At 46.0% G+C, this 23304-nt stretch overlaps 1 protein-coding gene across 2 annotated transcripts in view; it reads right to left on the reverse strand.

The window, feature by feature from the left end:
• MRPL39 (mitochondrial ribosomal protein L39) overlaps positions 1-23304 on the reverse strand; it is a 104981-nt gene that overhangs the window by 31683 nt on the left and 49994 nt on the right. For both annotated transcript variants that reach the window (XM_085620547.1, XM_085620548.1), the window contains exons 6-7: positions 16142-16254; positions 14701-14766 (exon numbers count right to left, since the gene is read on the reverse strand). In XM_085620547.1, coding sequence (XP_085476673.1) covers positions 14701-14766; positions 16142-16254 — 179 coding nt within the window. The remainder of the gene's footprint in view (positions 1-14700; positions 14767-16141; positions 16255-23304) is intronic.

Raw genomic sequence — 23304 nt, forward strand, 5'->3', positions numbered from 1 at the left:
TTGCGTCAGCACCACTTTATCGGGGTTATGTGAAAGTTGGCCTAGGGCCACTACAGATTCTGTTTACTTGTACCAATCAGGATTTTTTATTTTAAGTGTCCTTTCTCTTCTTGCATCGGCCTGTAATGTCTCTTTCAATACTGAAAAACATCTATCTCAAATATTGACACAATGGCATGTAAGTGGGAACTAGGTTTTCTGTTCCTCAGAGGTAAACCATCAAATGAAAAGTAATAGAAGTATGCTAGAAAGATATTCCATCAACAACAAGAGTGTGTACCAAGGCGCTTACAATTTTTTTTTTTTTAGGAAACAGGAAGCACATCAAAAGAAACATCATGTAGTCAACCACATTATAGTGAATATTTTTATGGAGCTGGACTTCCCCACACTGCACAAGAGTATATCTTCTGGCCTAAGTGCTTTATTTTTGCATATGAATGTACTAAAATTCTATCTGAGCTCCAGAGTTGTATTTTGTTTGCATCTCTAATGCTTGAATTGCGCACTCTCAATCTTTGGCCGTCTTGTGCAAGATTCACTGTATAACTTACAGTGCTTCATACTCATGACTAGGCCACAGAGGTTTCCTATATGCATCGGGCCCTTACACGTCCTTTCAAAGTGCATGGCTGAAAGGGTTTTCGATATAAATCGAACCTCAAGAAACTCACCCAAATGTTCACATATAGACCAAAGACATGCCTTTAGCATGATATGGTAAGCGTTGCTGCACTCAGATTCACACACACCTGACACGTATTTTGATTAACTGGTTATCAGCATTATAATATTATGTGGCTGGGAAGAGCCAAGATATATTTTCTCACCACCATTCCAGGTGATTATCAATTCATATTCAAGAAGGAATCAGTTTTTTTGCAACTATGGTCCACTCCTTCTGGCCTGACCACGTTTAAACAGTCTTTAGCCAGGTGGATTGTTTCCTGTATTGTTTTTGTTACCAACTGACAAAATAACTGTTAACAGGTATGTCAAAGGGAAATTCAATAAAGGTAACAGCAGGTATTGTGGCTTGGAGGAGAAACATTACTCTGAATTAAATAAGTTAGGAGACACTTGGAGATCTGTCCATAATTTCCTTAAACATTACTGTACACATTCTGGTGCCAGAGCAGCCATCTTATTTTATCAAGCTATTTAGAAGACACTTTTTGGCTCGTCTACAATATGCTGACTGATTTGAGAGTGACATTGTGCCATTCATTTCTGGATACAGATTGCCCATAATCCAAGCAACTTCCATGATCTCATAAATTATCGTCTCACCTCTCCGCTGCATGAATGGCAAAAACCTTCAGTAATAATAAGCAAATTAAGTAAGCCTTTCCAAAAGAAGTGACTCTGTAAGACAACTGAAAGTACAATGTATGCTTGGATATGGTAGCTGTTAGCTACTTAAAGGAACACAGTTCATTTTCAGTTTAGTTTGCAAGGATATCGCACTGTATTTTTCTTCGTTTTCCCTCCATGTTTCTATTGTTTCTCCAAGCAGCAAGTTAGCTTTTATGCTGCAGTGTTGCCTTGTGTAGCATTTTTCATTGAAGTGGATTCCCAACACTTCAGAAAATCTCTGAAAATGTTACATCAGATAGGCTATTGAGTATTGTTAAATAATCTGTGTTTAATAATGCCAAATGTACATACAGTTGTTTTTAGGTCTGGCCTGGCGTTGCAGCGCAAAGTGCTGCGCGCGAGATATTGTAAGATAGTAGATTTGAGAAGGGGACTTGAAGCCCCGCCCCTCATTTTCATTGGCTGGCATCACCGTTTATGCTAAACGGTGGCCTGCCATTGGAAATGAGGTTTTTTTGTTGACGCCCTTTCGCCTTTTCATTCGGCCAATCCGGACAGGGTTGTCTGCTTTGCTGCTGTCGCAAAGCAATTTCTTATCTTTATGGGGGCCATCTGTTTTCACTCAGCCCCGTGTTTATTTTTGCATGGCGCTTTCACTTAAAGTGAAAGCGCAATGCAAATTTAAACATGCAGCTGAGTGAAAACTGGTTCCCACTGCAGGCAGGCACAAAGTGCATGGAGCGTGTTAGCTAATTGTTTATGATGTACCAGGGCTTTTTTTCACATTGCCTTTGTGCGCTTACATTACTTTTAAGGTCAACGCGTTCAGCTCCTGGCACAGCGCGCGCGATGGCTCGGCCTCCTATATGGGCATTTCAGCCTCAGGGTTAATTCTGGTTGTCAGTCTTTAGGACTTCATGTCAACCGCTCCTCCCTGCAACACGCAGACACCTCCGTTCTGGGTGCAACAGGCAGCAAGTAATCTGCATTTTTTAAATTAATGTATTGCCTTGCGGAGCGCTTTGCACTTTCCAGAAGTGGGTGGGGCTGCTGTGCAGCCATATTATTTATGCACCGCGGCACGCGGTGCTTGATCAACAATGGACCACAGAGTGAAGAAGCTGAATGTCCATCCAATTTTTTTTCTCTCAAACAATATCCAGTTTTTTATTGTTATCGCATGGCGGTAAACGTGCAAATTGGAGTAGTTGCATCTCTAATACTGAGAAGGATGCTTAACTCATGTACTCACTCGGTTGCTGTGTTAGAAGTTCAAAAACATATGTCTTCACGTGTTTTGCTTCGCGTTTAAACAACAATGTTGAGTTTGTAACGTTAAAAAAAACGGGAAAGTGGGGAGTTTATATAAGTTTACAGCCAAAGCTGCCCACTTTGGAACTTTAAAACCAAGTTTGAGGCCCGGCACCATCCTGTGATTTTGGAGAGAGCCCTTATTTTGCGTGCTTTAATTAAAAACAATCTGACATTGTCTAACATATAAAAAAAAATCCCCATTAGCCTATCGAACTCACCTTTAAAAAAAATCTCTCCAACTCACTCCACCTTTCTATTAAAAATCCTATTTCCTGTGCACTCACTAATCAATGCAAATTTTCCCTGCGACTGATTGCATCGGGCCACTCTAACTCTGAGCTGTGGCTCGCGTTATTGCTTTTATGCCCACATTCTATATATTTGTTTTGCTATGTAGTGCGCTCCCTCCCCGGTTCCCACCCCCACCTTCTTTTTTTTCTGCTGCTGGTACAGAGATTCGGGCTGTGAACTCCTACCGGCGCTGCTGGGCTCCCTCGCTCGCCTGTGAAAGTGTTAAAGAAAGGGGGATCGGCACGAGATGCAAACAGCATGCTTTTTTCCCTGCTGGGGATGATTTACGATCGAGATCTCGGTTCAAACTGAGTTCAGAGGGATTTGCCGCTGCTGAAGCCTGGGAGATGCGTTCGCCTGACAAGCGAGGCTGCCGGAGAGAGCTTTTTTTCAAGGAAAAGAAAAAGCTCTGCTCCAGGACTGGGCAAACAAATTGTTCAGGCGCAGAATGTTTTCTGGGTGGCGGAGGAGGGGTCGATTTGCTTCTTAAATTATATGTACATGACCCTACAATTTCCCAGTAAATAAAAGACTGCATTAATGTTTACAGGCAGTATTTTCCACCTTACAAAACTAATCTGGTGATATCATACTGTAGGGTGCAGAGCGTAGGGGTTCAGTTGAGGGTAGCATTAAAGTTTACACTGCTGCACAGTGGGCAAATATTGGAGGAGTGTTCTCTGCATGTGCCTCACAGGAAGTGTGAGAGGGTGTGTGTTCCTGTTTGTGTTTCTCTCGGTGCTTGTACCCCGAAAAAGCTTAAGTGCTCCTGTGCGAGGAGTCCAACCGTTGCGCCCAGTAAACTACAGCAGGTAATAACCTCCAGCGATGCCACATGCTTGGTTGCGCTAAATGCACAGGAGAGTGTTCGCTTGGGCTCCAAGGGGGTGGTGCAAAGTGCACTGCAGGGGTTTGCCCAGGGGCGCAGCAGCTACAGTTGCACCGGGGCCCAGAAGCTCCAGGGGCCCATTGAACCTTGCCATTGCTGTATTTTACTGTCCCAACAGCAGCCACAAAGGGCTATTTTCTTGCTTGCAACATGGCCCATGGCACTTTCTACGTTACTTCCCACATTAGACCTATATCACAGCGCACAGCTCTGCACACACAGACACACACCCCACCTTAGACCTCAATCACAGCACACAGCTCTGCACACACAGACATGCACACAGCACTGCACAGACAGACACACACACCCCACCGGTTTCTTGGTTCTTCGAGGGACACACGTGGAAGCCATCAGGTGCCTGTCATGCTGGACGAGCAATGTTGAGGCAATAGTGAAACGGTGCAATAGCTGTGCCAGATGTTTACTAATCATCTGTCAATGACGCATGCACTGCCCACAGTGCTTGATGACACCTGGCACGCCACACGTCTAGGTATACAAATCCTGTACATCTAGCAATACGACAACTAATATTATACAGTCCCGTCCCCCTGAACATTGGAAAACAAGCATTGGCATAGCAATAGATCTCGCATTTTTGAAACTTTAACATATTAGTATTGTAAATGACTTCTATTATTGCAGGTTTTTTTAACAAATATATAAAAGACATTGCCATTTACAATGCCAATAGCTCAAACTCTCACAAGTACGAAACCTATTGCATTGCAAATGCTTGTGTACCCTTCCGCTTAGCGAAAGGACCAGTACCATTTACAATACTGATAACTCACACTAGTACAAATGCAATGCGATAGATTTCGCAGTTACAAAAAAGTTAGCTATTGCCAATTTGCATTAGAGCATTTTCTTTGTTTTTTAGAAAGGAAACAAACTAAAAAAACAATGTCATTTACAATGCCAATAGCTCATTGCAAGACCTATTGCAAAAACTTGCACAGAGCGCAGACGATGTCGGGAGTGAGTCAAAAGAAGAAAGCTTGGGAAAGGATATGGTTGGACGGCTAGAGCTGCTGACTTTGGTGCTGGAAACCAAGGTTCGAGCCTCGGGGTCGACTCCATATCCTGTGATTCTGGGCAAATCACCTAATCTCCCCATGCCTACCAAAAATAAAAAAATAATAATGTGTCCTTTAGACCCACTCCACCGTCCTTAGACCCACTTCACCATCCTTAGAAACACTCCACTATCTTTAAATGGAACGGTCTGCAAAAGTATGTTTTGGCTGCCGAGGGGGGTAGAGGCTGGGGGGTCACAATAGAGCAGGGGTCTCCAACCTTTTGTGTAGTGAGAGCTACTTCTGGTCAGTGAAAATCGTCGTGAGCTACTAAATCCCAAGCAACTCGCGCATTTTTCCGAGAGACCTCCCCCGCCCAGTTTCATTGACGTTAAGCCTATTTCTTCAGAGCCCATACTGTGGTTTGAACACAATAACACTGAAAGAAAAGATTGTGCATGTGTGCTGTTGGCAAACCGCTAGTTTACGACCTTTCAATTAATAGCTTCAAAATCAGTGCCTATCAATAGCTGTCACTGAAATAATCATTGTAATGCAGCCCAAAAACCAACTAATGAAATGTACTGATCTGTCAGACAAGCCTTTGGTAGGGCCTGGTTCACCTGTAGGCCATTCCCGCCCCACTAGCCTCTCGAGTGCAGTCCTAATATGGCGTCACTCCCACCATATACATATGTTTTTAATAATAGTCAACTCTACCGGGGACAAACCTGACAGGCCAGGCTATGAGAAAACAAAAAGCCTTTATGTTAGGGGTCTGCCGCTTAAAATTCCAGTGATAATGGTGGTGTCTCTGTTAATCAGTATTCTGGGGCGATAAAACAGTGCACTTTCCAAACTTTGTAATTAAAGTAATGTTGGCCTCAGTCATCTGGGGTTATCCCTTCCTTCTCAATAAGGTATTAAGAGAGAGATTGGCCACAACAGATACGATCTCCACTCCTGTTCTATTGTAAAATGTAGCAGTGTATCTGGTTTCAGTGCCCTATTGGAGCTCATCCTCTTAATTGCCATGAGCTTTTCATCAACCTTAATTGGCCATTCCATCTTGTGTCGCTACTCAGGATTTAATAATGAAACTGCGATCCATTGCAAGTAATAGTGCACCCCTGCTAGCTCGTATATCAGCCCCCTATCACTTATAAAATTATCAAAAGATAAAGACTCTTAGCTTCCCGACTTCATCACAAAGTACCATTTCATCTCTCATTCTTTCATCTGTGAATTCTCTCTTAGCCATGTGTGTTCTGAGCCTGTTGGGAAGTTGCTTTCATATTCCATGTGTTATGTAAAAGGTTTTTCCAATGCAAGCAAATAAATATTTGCTCCACTGTAAGCATTTTGGAAGATGGAGAGTTAAGCCTTAATTCTGTTATTCTGGTTTAAACGTTTAAGCATGCTTCGTTGCTTTTGTTCAGTTAACAACGCTACGAATTCTCTTCTTAAATTGGTATCCATGACTGATCCATGGTAACACCTCCGACAGGCCTCCTATTATCAGGCTCCCATGACAACCGCTTCAAGGGGGTCCCAATTGGTGGCACCTTTGCAATGGATGACTAAGTAGAAGAGTAGAAAATTATGGCCTGTCTAATTTTGACTTTATGGACTGGCTATCGCCGTTTACATTGGCAGTTTGCTCCATCTGAGGTCCCATAGGAGTAGGAGCCTAACTGCATGGCCCGTAAAGGGGATAATTAATACCATGTGTGCTCCACCCCTACTCCCTACAGTACTTTTGTGTGATAAAAAAACAAATAATGGAGATGCTGCAGCCAAAAAATAAAAATAAACAATCCCTGTCCTCTTTATGTAAAGTTCTCCAAATATATTATTGTCCCATCTCTGTTTTTTGCTCGAAGATGTTTACTCACTGGCTAGGAGTGGTGATGTATGATAACCTTTTCGGCAACCTCAGCTTGTTGTCTCGTTATAAAATACTGTAAAAGGTTCTTGGCCACTATTGGGGCACAGGCTCACATCTGAGATTAAAAAAAACCTTTCCCTGTGTATCCATACTCGGAACTTCATACTAGGAACACTGGCCACGGCTCACAACACGAAGCATACGCACTTATACCCATTATTACCATATTGATCGCAATACATGGCTTTTAATTGAATTGTTCACCGGACAAAGCCTTACGAAAGTCTCATGACTCATGTTGATGGTATGCAGCACTATGCAGGGTCATTCACTCTTTACTTTTACAGGGAGCCCAGGGTGTGCTCACACGGCTTACCTGCTGCGCTGGTGAGATATAAGGTGGCAGGCTGTACTGTAGAAAAGGGCAGATGGCGTGGGTACCAGCAGTTGTGTACTGCTTGCAAGACCTGCAAACCAGCTGCTCCGCCCTGACATGCCTGCTGCAGCTCCCCACTGGCACCCGTCGCACTCGCGCAATGAACAGTGCGGTGCCAGTGAGGAAAAGGCAGGGGGCACAGAAACAGTCACGAGATCCACAAAGGAAGGAGAGGAACGTCATCCTCTTCGGCTGCCCCAGCTAAGCTCAAGCCAATCTGAGCAGCTGGTTTGGGTAAGGGCGGCAACGGAGCCTGAAAAAAGTCTGCCCGGCCTAAATCGCCCACCAAACAACACTAAAGGGCCGTTACTTCCCTACCTACACCTACAGTACTTTGTGTGATTAAAAAAAAATAATAATGGACATGCTTAAAAAATAAACAATCTCTGTTCTCTTTATGTTAAGTTAATTTTCTTGGCCCATCTACAGCTGTTCGAAGATGTTGACTGGCTACCCTCCCGCTATATGAGTGGTAATGAATGAAACCTTTTCGCAATCCTAAGCTTGTTGTTTCCGAAAAAATACTGCAAAGGGATCTTGGCCGCTATTGGGGCACAGGCTCATCTGAGATTTAACCTTTCCTTTCCTGTATTATCCATTCTAGGAACATGGCTTACTTACACCAATAAGCAGACGCACTTTTACCCATTATGATTACCATATTGATCGCACTACATTACAAGGCATTTGACTATTGTTGGCCGGACACAGTTATGAAAGTCTCGTGGCTCATGATGATGGTATGCAGCACTATGCATGGTCATTCAATTTTTACTTTTACAGGGGATCTTGGCCACTATTGAGGCACAGGCTCATCTGAGATTTAACCTTTCCTTTCCTGTATTATCCATTCAGGAACATGGCTCACAACAATAAGCAGACGAACTTTTACCCATTACGATTACCATATTGACAGCAGTACAAGGCATTTGACTAAACAGGCTCATCTGAGAATTAACCTTTCCTGTATTATCTATTCTAGGAACACGGCTCACAACAATAAGCAGACACACTTTTACCCATTACGATTACCATATCGATTGCAATACATGGCTTTTAACTGAATTGTTGACCAGACAAAGCCTTACGAAAGTCGGTATGCAGCACTATGCAGGGTCATTCACTCTTTACTTTTACAGGGGGCCAGGGTGTGCTCACACGGCTTACCTGCTGCGCTGGTGAGATATGAGGTGGAAAGCTGTTCTGCAGAAAAGGGCAGATGGCGCGGGTCCCTGCTTGCAAGACCTGCAAACCAGCTGCTCCGCCCTGACACGCCTGCTGCAGCTCCCCAATGGCTCCTGTCGCACTCGCACAATGAACAGTGCGGTGCCAGTGAGAAAAGGGCAGGGGGCGCAGAAACAGTCACAAGATCCACAAAGAAAGGAGAGGAACGTCGTCATCCTCTTCAGCCCGCCCCAGCTAAGCTCTTCTAAGCCAATCAGAGCAGCTGCTTTGGGTGATGGCGGCAACGGAGCATGAAAAAAGCCTAAATAGCCCAAATAACACTAATGGGCTACTAAATTGAGCAGCAAGCGTCGCGAGCTACTGACAGGGTCTCGGCGAGCTACCGGTAGCTCGCGATCGACCGGTTGGAGACACCTGCAATAGAGTCATCACGTTGCACCCAATGGACAGGTATGGAGAGGATCCAGTTTGACCATCAAAAAGTTAGAGTTCAAATATAATATTGGGTCATGGGGAGGGCCACTGGAATTATGCGATCCTGTGTTTGCTGCTTCTGCCTTATTTTGCATAATTATCTGGCGCATAATCTGTAGATAAATTGTTTCTAACTAAAGGATCAAAGGTTACTGAAAACTTGGTGATATATGTTCACACGCTTTGGAAGACCCTTCACAGACATTAGCTGGTCATCTTTCAGTTGCCTATTTATATATTTGGTTGTTAGACTGGTACTAAAAAGGTGAAATGTTTGCCCAGACAGTATTACCATGTGTAACAAGCATTTGCAATGCAATAGGTCACGCATTTGCGAGAGTTTACCCTATTGGCATTGTAAATGACAATGCCTTTTATTTAGGTTTTAAAAACCAACACATAAATAAAAGGCATTGCCATTTACAATGCCAATAGCTCAAACTCTAACAACTGTGAGACCTATTGCATTGCAAATGCTGGTTATTTATGTGAAATAGAGATTTTCTGCGATCCCTGCATGGTATGGGGTGACTGTGGTTGTCAACAGGCCCTAGTCCTTCGCCCACACGTATTGGGTATGCATTGCACAGATCGGGCCTTAAAGTGTCAGTCATTTGCAAACATTAGAAAATAAACTATTGCACTCTGCTGAGGGGATAGCATGCTAGTGGTTTGCAGATATGAATAGCTGATTGAGGAATAAGACTCATATTATTCGCCTTATGCTTTATATGAATTACATAATTACTGTAATATACATATATGTGTGCATACAGAGTACTGCCTTGCCCTTGCCTGGTAGGTCGCTCCCCCCCGCTGCAGCTCTGCCTGCACCCCCATTGACGCCTGCTGCCGCCGCTGAAGTCGAGGCCCTCCACCACCCGCAGGCTACCACCTGCGCCTCATCCCTGGTGGCCAGTGGTGGCCTTAGGTTTGTATCTGCTCTCTGTTGTGCCCTTTTTTGATTCTGTACCCCTTGACTTACTTCTGTGCCCCCTTTTTTGATTCTGTACCCCTCTTTGCCTTGTCTCCTTCCCGCTACCGCTCCGCTTCCCTGCTCCCGTCCCCGCGGCTGCTTCCCCTGCGGCCCCGCCCCCTCCACGCCCATTCGCTGCCCCTGACACACGCCTCCCAGCTGCTCCTCCCTCCCCACATCCCCATATATGGCGGGTTCTGCGCGGCCGCGCGCCCGGCGCCTAAGGCAAGCCTATCTGCGCCCGTCCGCGCCTGGACCGCGCCCAGTGCCAGAACCCCTGCCCCCCCGCACCAGCCATGAAGACCGCCTCCGCTACGACGCCAACACCATCGTCACTCTAAACCCAGGAAGGACCTACACCTGCTGCAAGGCCACCCCGAAGCGCACCCACGGTCCCTTCGCCTGCCGAAACTGCAGCTTCTCCTGCCTCGAAGGCACCGAGACACCCGCCACGACGGAACCCAACCAGCTCAGATGCATCCTGATCAACACCCGCTCCGCACGCAAACACGCCGTCGAGCTCTGGGACCTACTCGACATCGCATCCCCGGACGTCGCCTTCCTGACCGAGACCTGGATGAACGAAGCCTCCTCTCCAGACATCGTCATAGCCATCCCCGACGGGTACAAGATCACCCGCAGAGACCGCACCAACTGAGCCGGAATCGCCATCGTCCACAAGAACACCATCAGGGTCTCAACAAACACCACGACACTCTCAGCACCGCCGAACACATGCACTTTCACATCCACACGGACCCCAAGACCACCCTAAGAGGCACCCTCGTCTACAGACCACCAGGACCCCGGCCACAATTCTGTGACTCCATCGCCGACCTCATCAGCACGCACGCGCTGACCTCCACTGACTACATCCTCCTCGGAGACCTGAACTATCATCTGGAGAACAACAACGACAACAACTCCTCCAACCTGATCGACAACCTCGCCAACTTCGGACTAAAACAGCTCGTTATGACGCCGACCCACATCGCCGGTCACACGCTTGATGCCATCTTCTCCTCAAGCCCCCACGTCGCCTTCAGCCACGCCTCCGAACTCACCTGGACAGACCCCCACTGCATCCACTTCTCCTTCCGAAAACCCCTCACACACCACCGCACCCTATAGATCCCCCGACGCTGCTGGGGCAAGTCACTGAAGAACAACTACAGACAAACCTTGCATTCAACTCACCGACCAACCCCACCAACCCAGACGATGGTGCACGCACCCTCAGACACTGGATGGACGACTGCGCCAACACCTTAGCCCCGCTGAAAAAGCCCACTAACAGAGACACCAGCAAAAGAGCCAGCTGGTTCACCCCGGAACTCCTAGCATCAAAGCGCACCTGCCGGAAATTGGAGAACAAATGGCACAGCGACAAGACAACGGACAGCCGTGCTGCCCACAAAGACGCTATCCGCAACCACCACCACCTCATTCGGACCGCCAAAAGGACCTCCTTCAAAGACCGCCTTGACAACAACGCACACAACAGCAAGGAGCTCTTTAACATCGTGAAGGAACTCTCCAACTCCAGCGCCAACGACATCCCGCCATCGCAAGCCCTGTGCGACTCCCTCGCCACCTTCTTTCACCGAAAGATCACCGACATCCATGACAATTTCAACCCCCGGACGACCCCTACAGGCCTCGACACGCCGGACCCACTGCATCCCACCGACCACGACTCCCTGACAACCTGGGCCAACGTAAGCACCGAGGACACAATCAAGACCATGGGCACAATCCACTCCGGATCCCCGTCTGACCCTCTCCCACACCACATCTTAAACAAAGCCGGCAGTTCCATCGCACCCCACCTGCGCAACATCATCAACCTCTTCTTCGAGACCACTACCTTCCCTGAGAGCTGGAAGCACGCCAATATCAACGCCCTACTGAAGAAACCCAAGGCGGATCCGAGCGACCTCAAGAACTTCCGGCCCATCTCCCTCCTTCCGTTCCCAGCAAAGGTCATCGAGAAGATAGTTAACATCCAGCTCACCCGTCACCTCGAAGACAACAGCATCCTGGACCCCTCCCAATCAGGATTCCGCAGCAACCACAGCACCGAGAACAGCCTCATCGCCACCACAGACGACATCAGGATCCTGCTAGACAATGGCGAGACGGCGGCCCTCATCCTCCTGGATTTCTCCGCCGCCTTCGACACAGTCTGCCACCGCACACTACGCACGCGTCTCCACGACGCAGGGATCCGAGACAAGGCCCTGAACTGGACCACCTCCTTCCTCTCCGGCAGAACTCAGAGAGTCCGCCTCCCCCCGTTCTGGTCCGTTGCCTCCGAGATCATCTGCGGCGTTCCACAGGGATCCTCCCTCAGCCCGACGCTATTCAACGTCTACATGGCACCACTCGCACGCATCGCCCGCTCAACATAATCTCCTACGCCGACGACACGCAGCTGATCCTCTCCCTCACCAAGGACCCCCTCACCGCCAAATCCAACCTCCACCAGGGAATGAAGGCCGTCGCCGACAGGATGACTTAAGCTGAACTCAGACATGACGGAGATCCTCATTCTCGGGCCCAACCCCTCAGCATGGGACGACTCCTGGTGGCCCGCATCACTGGCTCCTACCAACCACACATGCAACCTGGGAGTCATCCTCGACTCGAAACTCACCATGACCAAACAAGTCAACGCAGTCTCCTCCACCTGCTTCAACACCCTCCGTATGCTCCGCAAGATATACAGATGGATCCAGACAGACACGAGGAAAACAGTCACCCAGGCCCTAGTCAGCAGCAGACTACCTCTACGCCGGAGCCTCGTCCAAGCTCATCAACAGACTGCAAAGAATCCAGAACGCCTCTGCACGCCTAATCCTCGACGTCCCGTGCTGCGATCACATCACCCCCCACCTAAGGAACCTGCACTGGCTCCCAACGACAGAAGAATCTCCTTCAAGCTCCTGGTCCACGCACACAAGGCACTCCACAAAACCGGCCCAGCCTATCTCAACAGTCGACTCTCCTTCTACATACCCAACAGGAAACTCCGCTCCGCTGACCACGCCCTGGCCACGGTCCCGCGCATCCGTAGAACCACATCCGGAGGCAGGTCCTTCTCCCACCGCGCCGCCAAAACCTTGAACACCCTCCCCCTCAACCTACGACAAACCGAAGACCTGCTGACCTTCAGGAGACGACTCAAGACCTAGCTCTTCGACCAGTAGCAGCAGCACCCCGCCCTCCCTCAGCACCTTGAAACCCTCACGGGTATGTAGTGCGCTTTACAAATGAACTGATTGATTGATTGACTGCACACAAGCAAGATAATCTTAATTTGAAATTTCCTTTTCAACTTGTGCATGCAAAAAGCATTTCAAGCCCAAGTTTACTTATTTTCATATATCTAAATAAATATAGCTAATTAAATAACAAACATCTTAAATCAACTGTTACGCCATATATAAACAAACACTGATAAATATAAAAGAGATTTTGTTTTTAAAGTGTTATAGTCTACTGTGGTAGACCAGTGTGGTCACTTGCGTTATTCATGATGCACACTTCTTGTAGCCTTTATTTAGCAGGGGAAATGTTGCTGGTAATGCTGTGTAAATATAGTGGTTCCGTTGTAATTGTAGTATCTCAGGTGAAATCGTAATGTATCAGTTGTGCTTCCTGTACTCCAGTTCTTTTAGTGTGGTATAGGAGCTTGTATTTCGTAGTGAAACCAGCTGTGTTATATAGGGACCTCTGTAATGCCTCAGTAAAACTTGTAAAAAATGGGAGCTAAACTTGAAGTGCTTTCCGTGTAGTGTTACTGTTCTGTTAATATCCTGTTCAGGAGATGGCATTGTAATGAAGTTGGTCTGAAGAGGTTTCATTTGTTATTGGATGTATGTGACTGCTGTGGAGTTGGAACTGTTGTTTACTCAGTTGTGCTGAAGGTGGAGCTATGTTGAAGTTACTGAGCTGGAGCAGATGTGTGTAGTCATGGTGGATTTGTGTTGACGTTTTAGAGTTAAGCTAGATTTGTGCTAGAGTTGAATTAGAAGGAGTGCTGTGAGTGACTGCGGATGGATTTGAGTTAATTTAGTAACAGAAAAATGGTGGTCATGTTATGCGAGTAGGGTTCCACTAGTCAAGTAAGAGCGACAGGACGGCAGCTCTTTTGTAAATAAAAGCTCTGGATGTGTGTTGAAGATGTTTCTGAATGAGAATTTCACTTGAGTTGTTGAGATGGAGTAGTGACATTGGTTCGGGGTTCTGTTGAAGTAGTGAAGTTTAAAAGGAGTATTTGTGAAGTTGTGCTGGAATTTTGAGGAAGTTATGTAACTGTAGCATCTGGGTTGGGCAGGTGTCGTTTCTTTGGAGTTACAGTTTTCTTTCCACGGGGCCTCCACTTCTCAGAGGTCAACAGGTAATACGAATTTAAAGACAGAAGGAAAAGAGGAGAAGAATATAGACGGAAAAGGATGCAGATGAAGTAATGTGACTGGATATATGGTAATACTGGACTTATAAGGGAGAGGTGGTGTTCAATTGGAGTTTCTTTGTAGCCAGATTTACTGTTTGCTGAGGATTTGGAGTTGTGTAACTTTGTAACTGGATTTGTGGTTTTGGAGTTGTTTTAGTTGCATTATTGAGGCAATACCTTTGGTTGTGGTGGTGGGAACTGTGGTGCTAGAAGCAGATGCAGGGGGAATGTGGGGGCAGCAGGGCCTTAAGGAAATAAATTGTCTCAAACTAATACATTATACCCCAGTATCCTATAACGGAACAGCAGATGCACACAGACAACATGCAACATGAGTACTAGTTTTAACTTGGAGGCCCCTTGAATAGTGGATGCTTACCCTGACATCCTAAAACAGTTTAAGCTTAAATGTCTCTAAAGAACTTTTAAGGAAATAAGTGCATGCTTACCTGTATACCTTGACGGTTCCTTTTGGGTTCTGAGATGCTTTCTCCTCCACCAAGGTAGATTTATACCTAAGTAAAGATATTTAAAAAGTTTAGCTGAACTTTTTCCTAGTAAGCCCACAATTCAATCATTTCTAAGATCCCTTACTATTATCTGGCATTGTACCAACGAGTCACTACATCAACAAAACAAAGTATCACTACATTAATTTAGAGAATTATAATAATATTTAATTTAGTTTAACTAATTTAATTAAGGTGAGAATTAATATAAAATGTATTCAAATGTAGAGGTAAGGCTTACTAATTTAATTAGGGGTAGTGTTTTATTTAGATTAAGAATAATTAATAAACAGTTTAAAACATTTACAATTATTAAGAGTCAATGTTAGCAATATGTTAAAGATAATAATGTAATCAAAAATGATTTTTAATTAACAGTTATGGTTAGCAGTAGTTCAAGCATTATTATTTGAATAGAATGAAATAAAATTGAATACACCAAACATGCCAACCCATATGAGAAAGCCAGCAACAGCGTTCAGTTAAAGGGGTCACACAGATTAACAATAATGAAAGATTTACTTTACTAAAAGGGAAGTCAAGCACCCATGGGCAGTGACTACTACCACTAATGGACAAGTGTCAAAAAACAAATGTACGTTTTTCAAGCTGAATGTTAGGGTCTTAAATGATAATTCTGTAAAGTCGCCTATTGAACTATTTCTAATCTCTGAATATCAAATGCCAAACCATCGCCATGGTTTTATCAATAGATTTAGTGGTGAAGCAAACACCAAGTGAACAATCAGTGAATAAGTAGTCATTACGTTGATCCATACAGAATTTCTTTAAAGATGGAAATAATTATTCCATTTGTTTCTTACTCTGTTTTATCAATCAATCTCAAGTTCAAGTCCTTTGTGCCTGGTTAAAAACATTGAGTACAACAACAATGTAAGTGGTATCAGTTCCTAAGAAAAAAGGGAAGGTATATAACAGCCAAGTCGGCTATGATCTGTGTGCGGTGTCTCCAAGTTGACTTGAGTGTGCAGAGAGGAGAGAAAGAGTACTCCTGTATAAATCTTGTGGTGCCCTCACACACCCTTGCAAGTATATAGCATCATCATTGGGCAGGTGCTCCTCGTGGGGGTGGCGCTGCAGTCCCTCACGGGCCCGTTTTAAGGGGCTCTCTGGCGGAGATCTTCTAGGAGTTGGCGTAAAACCAAGAAACAGTTTACTATATTGGAAGCAGTCCTCCCCAAACACCTGCATTGCTGGTGTTGGCTGCTGTATATTTAACAGTCTTTTCAACTGCCAATGCAGTACAGTACATCTACAGAAAGATACAGCAGACTATGCCTTCACCCTCTTCTTGCAGGAGTCCTTAGAGCTGCTACAAAACCATTTTAGCGGAGTAATTTGTGCAGATTGTAGTACTTACTTATTGTGCTGAAACATTTCAAGTGCCACTTTAGCATCCACTTCCAAGGGCTCAAAGGGCTGATCTTTATGAATTAGCTTCAGAACATCTTTTGTAAACGAGTGTAGGTTTCCCTGAAAACAAAAAGCAAACCATGGGTAAAGCAATGGATTTGTCAAAGAAAAAATAGCCACTACATGCTGTAATCCCTCAAATGCATTGGCCACAGCAGACACAACATGGTGCACACAAAATATCAGTCAGCAACTATCATGACTACTGTGTACCTAAATCACAAACAGTGAATTTAAAAATCTCCAGGATTATCTAGAAGGAATATGCTACTTACCAGTATGCATCTGTTCTTGGCATGTAGAGCTGCAGAGTTGTACACTTAGCATAGATCGCCATCTGGTGTTGGGCCCGGATGTTTGCAGTTTGTTTTTGTTCTTTGGACAGTCTTTGGAAGTCACGAGTTTGGTGACTCCTCCTTCGGTCCGTACTGCGCATGGGCTTCGGCTCCATCCTCAGATTGTTTTTCGCCAACAGGGAAATGATGGAGCGTAGTAATAACAGTGAGAAACCCATGTGTTGTATCTAAATAAGATGTACTGGAACGGATACAGGTAGCCGGGGAGGCGGGTGGGCGTGTACAACTCTGCAGCTCTACATGCCAAGAACAGATGCATACTGGTAAGTAGCATATTCCGTTCGAGGCATATGAGCTGCAGATTGTACACTTAGCATAGATTATATAGCAGTACCCAACCTTAGCGGCGACCACCGGTATCCGTTGCAGCTGTTTGAAAAAGTGTCTTTAGTACAGCCTGGCCCACCCTAGCTTGCTGCTTGGAATGCACATCTACACAGTAATGTTTTGTGAAGGTGTGCGGTGTTGACCATGTGGCTGCTTTGCAGATGTCATCTAAGGGTATGTTCCCTAGAAAAGCCATAGAAGCCCCTAACTTTCTAGTAGAGTGGGCTTTAGGTGGAACAGATAATGTTCTTTTTGCCTTTTGATAGCAAATTTGTATACACTTTACAATCCACCTAGCTATCCCTGATTTAGAGATGGGGTTGCCTTTATGTGGTGGAGAGAAGGAAACGAACAATTGTTTAGTCTTCCTGAAGGGTTGCGTTCTTTGTATGTAGTACAGCAAAGCCCTTTTAACATTGAGTGTGTGTAAGGCCCTCTCTGCAACAGATTGAGGTTGCGAGAAAAAGACAGGTAATTCCACCGATTGATTGAGATGGAAGGGGGAAATGACCTTGGGCAGAAACTTCGAAGTATGACCTTGCTGTGATGTATTTGTAGGAAGGGTTCCTGTATAGTGAACGCTTGTATTTCACCAACCCTTCTAAGGGAAGTGATAGCTACGAGGAAAGCTGTTTTCCAGGTGAGGAACTGTAGCTCACATTTATGCATTGGTTCGAAGGGTGGACCCATTAGCCGTGTAAGAACTACATTTAGATTCCATACAGGGGAAGGTGGTGCCCTGGGAGGAATTACTCGTTTAAGGACTTCCATAAGCTTGGGAGGCGGTGCGTTTGCCAGACGCGTCTAGAAGTTTGGATTCCTTATCTGGCGGTGGGGCTTCTCCTGAGGACTGGGAGTTAGCCCGCTTTCTAGCTGTGGACACAACTAGGGAATCTAAGGGAGCAGGGCCCTTAATGTATGCAGGGTCTGTGGGTGCCGCCTTGTACTTTTTTTCTATTCTGGGGTTCAATACCCTGGCCCTGACGGGGTCTTTGAACACCTCTGCAGCATGCTTGGTGACACCTTTAAGCATGGGCAAGATAGACGTGGACTTGTCCTGAATGTCAAATGTGTCCAGTAGAAAGTCGTCTTCCACTGGTTCACTATGCATGTCCACCCCATGGTAGTGTGCTGCTCTCTGCACTAAGTGATGAAACCCTAAGGAGTCCTCTGGAGGAGACGGCCTGGATGGGTATAGGTCGTCCTGAGGCATATCCGGTATGTCAGGGTTGTGGTAGTCTTCCCATGGGTCTGGGGTCCCCGGTGGAGTGGGGTCCATTGGGGCGTCCGCCGGGTCATAATCTGGATCCCCGTAATCCGGATCTGGGGACGGGGTCGGGGAGTGATGAGGTAAGGGTGGCGGAGACCTGGGAGGGGGAGGGGGTGGAGGAGGAGGTGGTAGTGGGGAGGGCACTCTGAGAGGAGAAGTAGCAGAGTCCTTCCGCTTGGGCGGTGGAGGAGGAGCCGGTGTGTCAAGACGTCTTTTCTTGACAACTAAAGTTAATAGCCCAGTCTTTGGATCTTTAAATAGAGTCTTTTGCAAAGGGTCTGGTGTAAAGAGATCCAGTGGCGCCGAATCGTCCGCTGGCGCCGATGTTTTCGGAGCCGAGGGTTTCGATGGTTTCTGCGCGCCATGCTTTTTTGGAACCTCCGGTTTTTTCGGCGTCGAAGGAGTTTTCGGCGCCGGAGCGTCGGTGCCGACAGATTTGTGTTTGTGTTTTGTCGGCACCGAGAGTCCAGGCTTCGGCACCGGTGGCTTCGGAGTCTAGCTGGGTATCACTTTTTTCGGTGCCGGAGGGTGTTTTTCGGCACCAGGCGTCGGCTGGCTCGAGCCCGAGCTGCCGTGAGACTTCTGAGGCTTCGACACCGGGCCCGAAGGTGGGGTGATAGAAGCTGTGTGTTTGGTTTTGCCCAGGCCTGCAGGCGAGGGTGTAACCGGAGTCTCTTTGGTTTTGGGCGCGGGGGTGGGAGGGGGTACAGTACTCACGACCCGCTGCGCCGGTGTGATGTCCTCCACGTCGGAGTCGTCGGCCTCGGAAGCGCGGACGACGTCGTCCTCCTGCTCGGTGTGTAGTTGCCCCGAAGCTTCGGCGTCGTCTCCGAAGATGTCCGGTGGAGCTGCGGACGATGAGTGCGCCATGGTGCGTCGAGCTCTTCGATCCCGGATGGTCTTTTTTGATCGAAAAGACTTACAGGCGGGGCAGTCTCTAGCCTCATGTTCTGGAGAGAGGCAAAGGTTACACACCTGATGGAGGTCGGTGTGGGGAAATTTAGACCCACATTTTGAGCACTTTTTGAACGGAGTCCTTTCCATCGGCTGGGACCGGAGTCGAGGAGGGCCCGAAGGCCGGTGCCGATGTACGGGATGGAGAAAAGTGCCGCTTCGAGAGATGAAGATGATGATGAAGAAACTCGAAGAAACGAGGATTTTCCGTCGAGGCTGGAACCGTAGAAGTTCGAAGCCGGAGCACGAAGTATCACATCCGAGCCCGATGGCGGAAAAAAACAATCTGAGGATGGAGCCGAAGCCCATGCGCAGTACGGACCGAAGGAGGAGTCACCGAACTCGTGACTTCCAAAGACTGTCCAAAGAACAAAAACAAACTGCAAACATCCGGGCCCAACACCAGATGGCGATCTATGCTAAGTGTACAATCTGCAGCTCATATGCCTCGAACAGGTAATTTCAGAGGTAAGTTTGAACAGAGTATTTGATTAATTTTTAAAACCAATAAAAGTTAGTATTTCAAAGACTAATATGTTTTTGAAACATAATGCCCACACGCCAATGGTGGTCGGCCACCTGTAGGTGCCCTTGAAGAAGCACTGACCAAGGTGCTAGTCAAATACTTGAATGTACAGACAGCTACAGTCATACATTCAAGGGGCAAGGAAATGTAATACATTGCTTCCTTACTTGTAACTTGGGTTGACAGAAACCCTTACTCAAAGGTGTGCCGCTCACCTCCTCTGTAACAATGGCCACAGTTACTCCCAGGCTCTTATGACTACAGTCCAAAATCTACTCTGAAGTTATAATACAACATGGGGTAAACCACGCCAGCTGCGACTTAACCAAGAAATACATGCATGAGTCCAATGGACCTCAAGGGTTCCCATTAACTGCTCCCTCCCCATAGGTATACAGCAACGTGACTCGTACAATCTCGGTGTCAGCATCTGCTACACTTCCAAAGTTGAACTACACATTGGACAGGACAAGGTAACAATGAGAAAATGATTCCAAGTAGAAATTACCAACCATCTCTGCTTGGAAATTAAAGAGAAATCAAGGAAAACAATGAGGAAAATGCAGCATCAGTGTGCAAAATCCTAATTTTAATGGATTCAATTAAAAAAAACGTAGAGGTAAGGAATCAAGCTTCTACTCTATATTTTCAAACACCAGAAAAACAAACTTTTATGAAAGAGTAAACCAATCCCATATCCTTTTGATTAAAAAGCACACATCGTAAATCAGATACTCGTTTTTAAAAAGCGTTAGTGTGGAAGTAATTGATAATGCGATCATAATGGATCACCAAAAAATACTACGCTGCCATCCCGCATAAAAACCCAATTTGTGGTAAGCGAAAACACGTAGACTACACAACAATTGATAAATTAAGTTATTCTAACTACCAAAAACAAAAATCAGACAAACTCTACAGGATTGAAGCGATATGATAAATAAAATTAACTAATTGCAAAAAACAGTATTCTGTAAAAATTCTGTCATCTTTACAAAAACCTTCACAAAATCTAAAAAGAAATAATAATAAACCTTTTCTCAACCTTGTGCTGACACAGTGCAAATATAAGGAGGGTGGACACAAAAGAGGTGTTTTCTTCCTCTCTCTGCACCTGTGTGGCCTGTGATGCCACTATGAGCATCCCCTTGAGACCGAACCCAACTTCAGGAAGCTCATGCCTCCAGCACAGTCAATAACAACAAAACTGCAGCTGACCACGACACCCATTATCATGAGGTAGAGGTTCTTCCCCTGCCCCATGAGAAGCCTATTAGCTTGCCTCCAAATATACCAGTTCTACTCTACTTATCACATTGTATCTCCTGTGAGCCCCCACCCCTGCCCTGGGGACACCACTTACACTTACACCATGCATCATTCCTTGAATAAAATACATGGTGCTGAGACCTTATCCAACACTCTGCCAAAATAAATTTGGATGTAGGGAGGATAGAGGGGGCTACAGCTCCCTACTGCACCCTTTATTTTACGAAGGGGAATTGTGGCTGGAAAGCGAATTGTCATGATGGTGCGAGAGTGTGTATCTTTTAAATTGAAATCTGTATTCTCTCTCGCACTAAATATCCCTCTTCCCACATCTCCCCTGCTGTGAGGAGTGGTACGGTTTTGCTGGCTCTGAATCTACGAAAACATATTGTTATGCCAGGTTCATTTTGTGCCAATTAGAACAGTACTAGTCATCCAAATAATATATCAAAGCGTAAGCTGTGTACTGATTGCACCTAAAGGGTGTATTAAGGACAAAGACCCCTCACAACCCGTTCAGCTGGCATCTCCAACAATTTTTTTCCGTGGCCTTGATGTTCTCTTTGTAATTTTTATTTGTGATAGCAGTTTGAGATGCCTGTGATATCTAGAGATTTTATTTTATTTATTCAAAAGCGTTAGTTGCAAGCACATCTATGATTTGGGAGGCTTTCAAACTTTAAATGCAAATGTATCAAAAATTCTTCGCCTTAAAGATCCAGGGAAACAAAAAAAGTAAACAGATACAAAGCACCAAGATGCCTTTGGGCATGCGCACGCTCTAGAAGTCGTTTACTTACGTATTTACTAAATAAACAAGTTACGTACCTTTGGTACACCCTTTCTGGTAGATAGTCTATCTAACCGCAGATTCCTCACCTTTACACGGTCCCTAGGCGCCAGATTAAATCTTAAAGACTTTCAATCATAGTCCAATAATGCCAATACAGCTCTACTTTAACTCTGCTCAGCCCGGGAAGTGATGAGGGAATCGCATCAGCACCACCCAAGTGCGCTGATGTCAGTTTCTTTCTGGCACCGTCTGCGCCCTCAGACATGTTGCCCAAAGACCAGTGGTTCATACCAGTGTGCAGATCTCTAGACTGGGACCTTTTCAGATTGAAAACAGTCCATTTCACAGAATAGGGAGATGGGAGGGCGGTGAGTATTCTGCGTATTCACCAGAAAAAACATTACCGAAACTAAGTACCTTGTTCTTCTGATGCATACTTCTAACCACAGATTGCTCACCTTGGAAAAAAGATACAAAGCTGTACCTCCCCAGGTGAAGTGTTTGTGGAATGACTCAGTCCAGAAAGTCCTGCAAACTGAACAGCCAAAATTCCTTTTCCATCGGACCAAGCTGAGAAGGCAGTAGTACTTTATGAACGTGTGCACTGATGTCCACGAAGCAGCTTGACAAATATTGAAGACATGCACTCCACATGCCAGTGCAGTAGCAACTGCATTGGCTCTGGTTGAATGGGCCCTTAATCTCTTGGGGGGTGCTTCTTGGCCAACGTATAGCAGATTTGATGTAGAGGACTATTCACATTGATAGGTCCTCTCCTGCACTGCCTTGCCTTTCTGTGCCACAAAGAATTCCACAAAGAGCTCCACCTAATGGCCTAGGATGTAAAAGCTCTGCACTCTTTTGGGGTCCAAACAAATGAGTTTCTAATCCTCTTTCGAGGGGCAAGGTGGAGCAAAGGACGTTCGGAGTTAAAAACATAGGGTGACAGACAGCAGAAGGCTTATGTACACCCTGAGGCTGGCAGGAGGAATATAGTAAAGTTTGTAAGTATCAGAAGGCAGCAAAGCATGGTGGGATTGAGCTCCTACCAGGAAAAGATAGTAAAGTAAAGCTGGACATGTAACAAATATTGAAGACGGACACTGCACATGCCAGCAAAGGAAGTTGGGAGAGTGACAGGCAAGGCGACATGAAAGGAAGTCAGCCTCTTGCAGAAAGTCTGCTTTAGCCCGTAGTGCCAATTTGGCCAGAAAAGTGGTGATGTAGGATGGCTGTACAAAAGAGCTAGAAGCTCACTCATGCAATGAGCGGAGGTGACCACGTTGGGAAAACGGTCTTCAGGAGATACAGGGAAAAACTCTGTAACAGCTTAATCAGGGTACACCTAAGAAAAGTAAGGGCCATATTAAAGGTGTGCTGCGGTGTTGAGGGCTATTCAGTCGGGTGCAGCTTGGTTCCAAATGACCTAAGTAGGTCGAAATCAGTCTGGGGTTGCCTGTGGTCCCTTCTCGAGGGTGACTTGCCTAGCAGTTTGGGACTGTTCCCATGAGGAGCAGAGTAGTTACTGATTTGCAGAAGCCTGGCCTTTGTCTAAAGTGGCATTGTAGGCAACAAATAATGGACTGGAATGTGGCCACAAGCGATAACCAGTGGC

Source organism: Triturus cristatus, chromosome 8 (genome assembly GCF_964204655.1).
Source record: "Triturus cristatus chromosome 8, aTriCri1.1, whole genome shotgun sequence".
Taxonomy (NCBI): Eukaryota; Metazoa; Chordata; class Amphibia; order Caudata; family Salamandridae; genus Triturus; species Triturus cristatus.